Below are 8,628 nucleotides of genomic sequence, written 5' to 3' on the forward strand. Positions count from 1 at the left end.
GGGGGCCCGGGGCGGGCAGGGGGCCCAGTGGAGACCTCGCACACCACGGAGCTGGGCCGGGCCGGGCCGGGCCGGGCCGGGCGGGAGAGCCCAGAACGCGCCGGGAGGGCTGGGCAGGCGGGCGACCCCTACCTCCCCGGCTCCTCTCCTTCGTCCCGGGGGCCTGCAGGCCCAGCCTGACCCTCCCTTCTGTCCGCAGACATCGATGAGTGCCGGGATCCCAGCTCGTGCCCGGACAGCAAATGCGAGAACAAACCCGGCAGCTTCAAGTGCATCGCGTGCCAACCTGGATACCGGAGTCAAGGGGGCGGGGCCTGCCGGGGTGAGGGGCAGAGGGGAGGGGAGGGACCAGGCAGAGGAGGGGTGGCGGAGAATCATCTGGGACACCTTCAGGGATAAGAACTCGGCCAGCGAGAAAATGCCTTCCCCCCCACCCCCACTGCCTCATTGGCCGGGCTCCCTGGGCTCTGCCAGCCTATATAGTCTTAGCGGGGGGGGGGGGGGGGGGGACGCAGGCCTGAGCCTTTTCGCCAGGACAAGAGATGGTCACATCGTGCTGTACTGGACGGACCGGACTGGGATGGGGACGCAGACGAAACCCGGGCCCGGCCTGCCTGCGCTCTGTTCCTCCCAGTTGTCCGGCCCCTCCAACAGCCCCTCTCCCCCACAGACATGGACGAGTGTGCCGAGGGCAACCCATGCCAACCAGGCTGGTGCGAGAACCTCCCCGGCTCGTACCGGTGCACGTGCGCCCAGGGCTATGCGCCGGCCTCAGACGCCCGCAGCTGCCTGGGTGAGTGCCCCTGAAGACGGGGGTGGTGGGGGGTGCCGTCTAGGGCAGTCTCAGGTGTTCCCCCCCCCCGACACTGACCTTTGCCCTCCTCCTCTTCTGGGAAGATGTGGATGAGTGCGAAGCCGGGAACGTGTGCGAGCATGGGGTCTGCACCAACACCCCCGGCTCCTTCCAATGCCAGTGTCTCACGGGCTACCACCTGTCCCGGGACCGGAGCCGCTGCGAGGGTGAGTAGAGAAGGGAGGCCTGGCTCTAGCCGACCGGAGGGGCAGGCCTTCAGTTTGCCCGTCCATGAAATGAATCTGAACTAGGAGAAGCTCTAAAATCCCTCCCTGCTCTGACAGTCTAGGTTCTAGGTTCTTTGTTCCATGAAGGAAGGACCTCCTCTGCTCTGATATCCCATGCTCTGTCTTCTAAGGACCATCTATGCCTGACAGTCTGGGTTCTAAGGTCCCCCTAGGCCCTGACATTCTAGGTTCTAAGGACCTTCTCAATCTAGTTAATCTAGGTTTTCAAGTCCCTTCCAGATCGGATGTTCTCTGTCCAATGATGCCAGGGTATCCACAAGGACCTGTTCGCTAGGTCAACAAGTGGCCAACACTGCTGCCCCCTGGTGGCTACCGCTGGCTCTGCATCCCCCAGAGGCCCTCAGGCCCTGTCCAGAGCTCCACTTCAGCATTTTTGAAGTGTGGGCTGTGTTCAGAGCCCTGCTCTGGGTGCTGGGAGGACAGGGATGGGGGTTACCAAGGCCAGTTAGCTAGAGGCCATCCTCTGTCCTCTTGGAGATCATAGGCTAGTAGCTTCGTGCTTTTTTTCTGTTTGCTTCTCCCTTTCAAGGCTGAAGGTCAGGGACAGTGATTGGACTGCCCCAGCAGGGGGCCCTGAGAGTAGGGGGCAGACCGAGGCCTGATTCCTGTCTCTCTTTGGAGATCAGACTTGGGCCTTCTTAGCATATACTCCCAAGCTGAGTTCCTGTCTAGGGTTGGGAGAACCCCTGGGCCCCATGGGGAAGCAAGACCGAGGTTAGGACACCTGAGTTCACTGGCTCTCTGGTTCCTGCCCCCAGACATCGACGAGTGTGACTTCCCAGCGGCCTGCATCGGAGGTGACTGCATCAACACCAACGGCTCCTACCGATGCCTCTGTCCCCCAGGCCATCGGCTGGTGGGTGGCAGGAAGTGCCAAGGTACCCACCTAGTGGGAGGAAGCGGGGCGTGGAGGAGTAGCCGGACAGCAGCCGTGCCACTTTATGGAATTCTCCAGCGCCCACACACTCCCCACAAAGCCTCAACCATCCCCTGGTTGTTGGATTTTTGATCTCCCCCCAGAGGCACCCCCCTCAGGACCCTGGAGGTACAGCCGAGGCAGGGCTGGAGCCCAGGAAGAAGGCGCTCTGGCCTTGGCCGCTGCTACATCCCCTATCCTTGTCTTTGCCCAGACATCGATGAGTGTAGCCAGGACCCAGGACTGTGCCTCCCCCACGGAGCCTGTGAGAACGTGCATGGCTCTTACGTGTGTGTCTGCGATGAAGGCTTCATCCCCACCCAGGACCAGCATGGCTGTGAGGGTGAGTGCCCACTCCTGCACCCAGGGGCCCCGTGACCCCTGGCTCCTGGCCTCTCCCTTTATCGTGGATGCCTGAGTCTTCCCCTTTGTCTCCGAGGCAGAGCACCCCAAGCCTCTCATCTCTCCTTACTTCCCTTAGCCAGGCCCCCCATTGGTGCCTGAGCCCGTGCTCTCTTCCCTGCCCCCACACCCCATGTTTCAGAGGCAGAGCAGCCACACAACAAGAAAGAATGCTACCTGAACTTTGATGACACCATCTTCTGTGACAGCGTCCTGGCCACCAATGTCACCCAGCAGGAGTGCTGTTGCTCGCTGGGCGCTGGCTGGGGGGACCACTGCGAGATCTACCCATGCCCCGTCTACAGCTCAGGTCTGAGCTGGGGCCTTCTGGGAGACGGGGGAGGGGTGGAGCATGGGGAGCAGAGACGCAGGTAGGAGGGACCACGGACCCTTGGGGATGTAGAGCCACAGGTTTCCCCTCTTCCCACCTCAGTTTCTTCCTCCGTAAAATGAGGCTTCAGGAGGCAGGATGATGCTCTGAGTCAAAGGTCCTGGGTTCAAATCCTGCCTTTTGGATGCTTTCTCCCTGGGTGACCTTGGGAAAGGCATTAGGCCTGTTTGCCCATTTGTAAGATGAGAGAGTTCAATTAGATGGTCTCTAAGCTCCATACTAGTTCTAGAGGCAGCTAGGTGGCGCTGCAGTGGAGAGAACACTGGGCCTGGAGTCAGGAAGACCTGAGTTCAAATCCGGTCTCAGACACTTACTTGCTGTGTGATTCTAGGCAAGTAACTTAACCTCTTGGCCGCAGTTTCCTAATCTGTAAAATGGGGACAATGACAACACCTCCCTTACAGATGTTATGAGAACCCAATAAGATGACATGTACAGCATTTTGCAAACCTTAAGGCACTATAAAAATGTTAGCTATGCTTATTATTATTCTAGAAGACCCCAGGACTAGCTGATCTCTAAAGTCCTGCCTAGATCTGAATGCTGGGTTGCTATGAGAGGAAGGGAAGGAACTAGTCCTCACTGTCCCTTCTGTTTCTCTCGCCCCCCAGCTGAATTTCATAGTCTCTGTCCAGATGGAAAAGGTTATATCCAAGAAAACAACATAATCAACTATGGCATTCCGGCTCATCGGGGTAAGGAGCGCTTCCCTGCCCTCCCGTTCATTTAACAAACATTTATGAAGTATCTACTGTATGCTTGACAAGTATTTATTAAGTGCTTCCTGAGTTCAGAACTTAAGGTACACAAACAAAAATGAACCCATCTTTGCCCTCAGGGAGTTTTTATCATGAGAGGTTGGGGGGGGGAGGGCTCACCATGTATACATAGAACACAAAATATAAAGTAAATTTCAGGGTGCAGGGAGTGTTCACAACTGGGGGAATCAGGAAAGGCCTTCTGTGGGAAGGGGCACCAGAGCTGTGCTTGGAAGACAGCTAGGGATTCTGTGAGGTAGAAGTGAGGAGGGAGGGCATTCCAGGCACAAGGCCCAGTCACTGCAAACAGGTGGGAGTTGGAGATGCAATGCCCTGGGTGAGCCAGGCACATGCAGAAGCTTGCAGTTGGGCACAGAGACGACGAATGGGGAACCCCACTTTGGTTCCTCTGCTCTGGCTCTGGCTGAAAAGGGCAAAGCCGAGGTGGGGGCTCCCTGCTGAGCCCTGCTGGTCCCCCTGCAGACATTGATGAGTGTGTGCTCTTTGGAGAGGAGATCTGCAAGGAGGGCAAGTGTGTCAACACTCAGCCAGGCTACGAGTGTTACTGCAAGCAAGGCTTCTACTATGATGGGAACCTGCTGGAGTGCGTGGGTGAGTGTGTGGGTGATCAGCTCCAGCCAGAGACCTCCAGGAATGGAGCAGCCACTCCCTGCCCAGGCGGCCCATTTTGCTTGGGCCCTCCACGTGTCCGGGTTCTGCCCTAGGGCCAAGCACACGAGCCCCCTTCCATCCAGCCCTTTTAATGTTTGCCGCCCGCTTTGGACACTTAGCTATGTCTTTCCTACGATGAGGCTTCTATGGCAGGATGTGCCATTCCACGTGGTGTCTGACCAGGGCAGAGATTAGAAGCCCATCAGTTCCTGTGAGATTAGGACACCCAGGCTTCTCCTCATCTCTCCTCCTTACTAACTGATTCTGGGCCTTGGTTTTCTCCTCGTGAAATGGGGATGTAGCCCGTGGCCTGCTCCCTCCAGAAGGGACATGAAGATTGGGAGGAGACGAGGCAGAGGGCGAGCCTTAGCTCTCCAACTTTGCTCCCCGGGCGGGTGAGCCCCGAGGGCAGCGGCTGCCAGCAGGCCTGGGAGAGAGAGGCTCTGAGGCTTGTGGGGAGGAAGGGACAATGGGAGTCCACTCCTTTCCCTCCGCTCAGATGTCGATGAGTGTCTGGATGAATCCAAGTGCAGGAATGGCGTGTGTGAGAACACCAGAGGTGGCTACCGTTGCTCCTGTACCCCTCCCGCAGAGTACAGCCCAGCCCAGCGCCAGTGTCTGATCCCTGAAGAGATGGGTGAGGACTGGGACGGGGTCCTGGGGGCAAGAAAGGAAGGGGCAGCTGGGCTGGAGGCCGGAAGAGGAGGAGAAGGAGGTCAGGGGCTAACTCTTCTGCTTGTAGACGTGGATGAATGTCAAGATCCCGGGGCCTGCCAGCATGGACGCTGCATTAACCTCCCTGGATCTTTTCGCTGTGAGTGCCACCTGCCCTGGGTTCCAGGGCCCACTGGACGGGACTGTCAGCTCTTGGAGAGCCCCGCAGGTGAGGGCTGGGCATCGCTGTGCTTGGCTGTGTCTCTGTCCATCTCTGTCATTGTCTCTGCTCGTCCCAATTCATTCATTCAAGTCCTGGATGCTAAGGAGTGTGTTGGATGATGCTGGGACAAACCCTGAGCTCAGCCAGGCCTCCCTCTGCCTTCAGGGAGATCCCGGTCTATGAAGGGGACAATTCAAAGTGAAACCTGCAAGAAAGGGGTGTGGATCCAAGAATTCTGGGAGATCCAGGGGAAAGGGCAGTTCCTGATGTGGCAGGGGCATCATGGAAGGCTTCTTGGAGGGGACAACATTTGCTTTTAATTAAATTCCAGATGTTAGAAACAGCTGAAGCAAAGGCCAGTGCAGATTAGGAGACACAGTGTGTGGGGAGGGGCTGGTAACTTGAGCCAAGATCAGAAAGGCAGCCTGGTTCCTATCTGGGGGGGGGGGGGCCTTCACTAGCCCTTGTCTGTCTGCCCAGAAGGGAGGGGGAGCAGGGGAAGACAGAAGGCCTCTCCAGAGGGTCAGCCTCTCTCTCCCTGTTGCCCTGCAGACAGACCCCAGGAGCGGAGGGATGTGTGCTGGGGCCAGCGAGGGGACGATGGCATGTGTGCAGGGCCCCTGGCTGGCCCTCTCCTGCCCTATGAGGACTGCTGCTGCCGTCAGGGCCGAGGCTGGGGGGCCCAATGTCGTCCCTGCCCACCACGGGGGCCAGGTGAGCCAGAGGCAGGGTTGGGTGTGGGGGAGAACGGGAGCAGGAAGGAGCTGGGGGGAGGAAGGAGGGGTCTGTGGCTTGGTTTAAAGAATAGAGTCAAGTGCCCCAAGCGAGGACCGCAGAGGTACCCCACAAATATCTGTGAAGGAGGGGACGGAGAAAAGGGAAGCTGCATAGGGAGTCAGAGGCCTTGGGTTCAAATCCCACTGCTCTGTTTGCTGACGGTGTGACGGTGACCAAGTCCCTGACCCTCTGGGCCTCAGTTTCCCTCTCTGTAAAAGGAGGTAGTGGGCCTAGATGACCTCGGAAATCCCATCCAGGCCATAGGTTAGCAGCCCTGCACCTCTAAACTCACACCTCGACCCGCCCCTCCTCTCCCCTCCCCAGGACTTCAGTGTCCGAACTCCCAGAGCGAAAGTAACTCTTTTTGGGACGTGAGCCCCCTGTTCCTGAGGAAGCCCCACCGAGGTGAGTCGCCCCACCCCCGCCGCCCCAGTCCAGCTTCGGGGCTCGGGGTCCACAGAGAAGTGGACCCGGAGCCCCTCCGCAGGCATTTGCGACCGAGCTGTGTGAATAACCCTGGGGAAGTCACTTCACCGCTGTCAGTCTCAGTTTCCACATCTCTAAAATGGGGATAGTAATTCCGCCTACCTCACAGGGTGTGAAAAGCGCTTCGCAGCCCTATGTAAATGTTAGCTAGTATTATCATCGTCATCCCTCTCGGTCGCAGAAGAGGACAGCTCCGAGGAGGACTCGGACGAGTGCCGCTGCGTGAGCGGCCGCTGCGTGGCCCGCCCGGGGGGCGCGGTGTGCGAGTGTCCCGGCGGCTTCCAGCTGGACGCGTCCCGCACGCGCTGCGTGGGTGAGCCGGGGCGGCCGGGGCGGCCGGGGGGGGGGGGGGGGGGCGGAGGCAGCGCCGGCGGCGGCCCCGCTCCCAGCCTGGTCCATTTCCTCGCCGTCTCGCCGCAGATATTGACGAGTGCCGCGAGCTGAACCAGCGGGGGCTGCTGTGCAAGAGCGAGCGCTGCGTCAACACGAGCGGCTCCTTCCGCTGCGCCTGCAAGGCCGGCTTCGTGCGCATCAGGCCGCACGGGGCGTGCGTGCCCCAGCGCCGCCGCTGAGCCCGGCGCCCGCTGGAGAGCCGGACGAGGAGCAGCCTGCAGGGGGGAGGGCTGGGAGGGCTTCCCTCCTCGGAAGGGGGGCTCCCGTGCGAGCTTCGCCCTCCCTGCTCTCAGAGGGCTGAGGCCAGGTACGAGCCGCCTTCCGGGACCCTGCAGCTCTGAGGGACGTGCCAGGGTCCCAAGGGGACGTCATGCCTGGAGCTGCCCCAGTGGAGCTGCCCCCGGCTGTTTGACTGTGTGGACACGGCTTGGCTATGGACTGCCAGCTTGCTGGGGCAGGCACCTGTACCAGGCTCTTAGGAGATTGTATCTTAGTAACAGAAGCCGGGACACCTGCTCCCTACCCGTGGGTGTGACTGATTCTGCCCACCCACCGAGATGTTTATGGGGAGCCCGCAGAGATAAAGTTGGCCTGTTTACTCTTCTTCCTGCAAGTTCTTGGTCTGGAAGAATAAGCCTGGCCCTCAGAGTCCCGATCCACCCCTTGTGGGGGGTCAGTGGGAGGCGGGCTCTTCTTGGAAGGTGGCCTGAGAGTGTCAATCCTAGGGGGTCACATTCTTTCCAGAAGCCAGAAGAGGCGGCCCAGCCCTTCAGGGGCACCCCCAGGAAGCAGCCCAACCCTTCAAGGGCCCCCCCCCCCCCAAAGGAGGCAGCCCAGCCCTTCAGGGCCCCCCCCCCCCCAGAAAGCAACCCAGCCCTTCAAGGGCCCCCACCACCCCAAAGGAGGCAGCCCAGCTCTTCTGGCCCCCCTCCCCCAAGCAGCTCCCATGATCCAACACTCCAGGCCCAAGACTCGGAGGGGCTAGAAATAAAATGTATTCCAGCTCTGATTATGTACATGGGGAGCCAGGCCCTGAGCCAGGCTGGGCCCGGCCTGGGTCCTCACGCATGGTTTGTACAATAAATACACGGGCAGAGGGTGGGGCGGGTTGGCCCGCGCCCCCTTTCCACTCCCATCACGGGAGCCGATGTGGCCCTGGCTCTGAGGAGGGGGCGATGCCAGGGTTTGACGTTCAGTCCAGCTTCCGTGCTCCCAGCTTCATGGGCCCCTTGGCCACCTTCCTCTCTGCCCGCTTGGCTTCCATTTCTCTCTTCCTCTCTTCTCTCTTCTTTCGAGCGAGCTCGGCCTTGGCCTGTCCTGGGAGACCATGACATAAAGCAGGGGCTTAGTGGGGGTTTTTCCTTCAAGGCTCCAGCTCTGCGCAACCCCATTAGCCCCTCCCCCCCAGAAGGGCACCAGGAGGGAGAGGAGGGGACCTACTGCTCTCTGACTCCAGGGTCCCCCAGCTCTCCTCAGTCCCCCAGTCTCCAGAGGCTTCTGTGCTCCAGGAATCTGGATTCCGCTGAAAAGAGAAGAGAAAGAAATCAGTCAGGGCCAACCTGAGGGGCTCAGAGGCCTAACTTTCACCTACCCACACCTGCCTGCCAGGACCCCAGTGACGTGGCTTGGGCTCTTACCAACATCCCTCCCCCACTGCTTAGGCTGGGCAGGTGTCCCCCTCCCACCCAGGCTGAGCAGGCCTCCCCCTCCCCTAGGCTGGGTAGGCCTTCTGCCCCCTCCAAGCTAAGCAGGCCTCCCCCTCCCACCCAGGCTGAGCAGGCCTCCCCGTCACCATTCCCAAGCTAGGCAGGCAGGCCTCCCCCTCCCCACCCCCAAGCTAGGCAGGCCTCCCCCT

The 8,628-nt window shown here is 60.0% G+C and overlaps 2 protein-coding genes across 3 annotated transcripts in view; one reads left to right on the plus strand and one right to left on the minus strand.

The window, feature by feature from the left end:
- LTBP3 (latent transforming growth factor beta binding protein 3) overlaps positions 1 to 7,376 on the plus strand; it is a 15,847-nt gene extending 8,471 nt beyond the window's left edge. The window contains exons 15-28 of one of the 2 annotated variants that reach the window (XM_027856303.1): positions 200 to 322; positions 671 to 793; positions 898 to 1,020; positions 1,860 to 1,979; positions 2,232 to 2,360; positions 2,562 to 2,729; positions 3,422 to 3,505; positions 4,052 to 4,180; positions 4,740 to 4,877; positions 4,983 to 5,123; positions 5,670 to 5,831; positions 6,219 to 6,299; positions 6,562 to 6,693; positions 6,801 to 7,376. In XM_027856303.1, coding sequence (XP_027712104.1) covers positions 200 to 322; positions 671 to 793; positions 898 to 1,020; positions 1,860 to 1,979; positions 2,232 to 2,360; positions 2,562 to 2,729; positions 3,422 to 3,505; positions 4,052 to 4,180; positions 4,740 to 4,877; positions 4,983 to 5,123; positions 5,670 to 5,831; positions 6,219 to 6,299; positions 6,562 to 6,693; positions 6,801 to 6,952 — 1,805 coding nt within the window. In that variant the 3' untranslated portion in view covers positions 6,953 to 7,376. Of the gene's footprint in view, positions 1 to 199; positions 323 to 670; positions 794 to 897; positions 1,021 to 1,859; positions 1,980 to 2,231; positions 2,361 to 2,561; positions 2,730 to 3,421; positions 3,506 to 4,051; positions 4,181 to 4,739; positions 4,878 to 4,982; positions 5,124 to 5,669; positions 5,832 to 6,218; positions 6,300 to 6,489; positions 6,694 to 6,800 lie in introns of those variants that run through there. The other variant, XM_027856304.1, reaches the window with a different exon arrangement.
- Positions 7,377 to 7,745: 369 nt separating this feature from the next.
- SCYL1 (SCY1 like pseudokinase 1) overlaps positions 7,746 to 8,628 on the minus strand; it is a 12,740-nt gene continuing 11,857 nt past the window's right edge. Inside the window, exons 17-18 of the mRNA XM_027856305.1 lie at positions 8,214 to 8,295; positions 7,746 to 8,090 (exon numbers count right to left, since the gene is read on the minus strand). Of these exons, the coding sequence (XP_027712106.1) occupies positions 7,966 to 8,090; positions 8,214 to 8,295 (207 nt within the window). The 3' untranslated portion in view covers positions 7,746 to 7,965. The remainder of the gene's footprint in view (positions 8,091 to 8,213; positions 8,296 to 8,628) is intronic.

This window comes from Vombatus ursinus, unplaced genomic scaffold, assembly GCF_900497805.2.
Source record: "Vombatus ursinus unplaced genomic scaffold, bare-nosed wombat genome assembly UNPS02011369.1, whole genome shotgun sequence".
NCBI lineage: Eukaryota > Metazoa > Chordata > Mammalia > Diprotodontia > Vombatidae > Vombatus > Vombatus ursinus.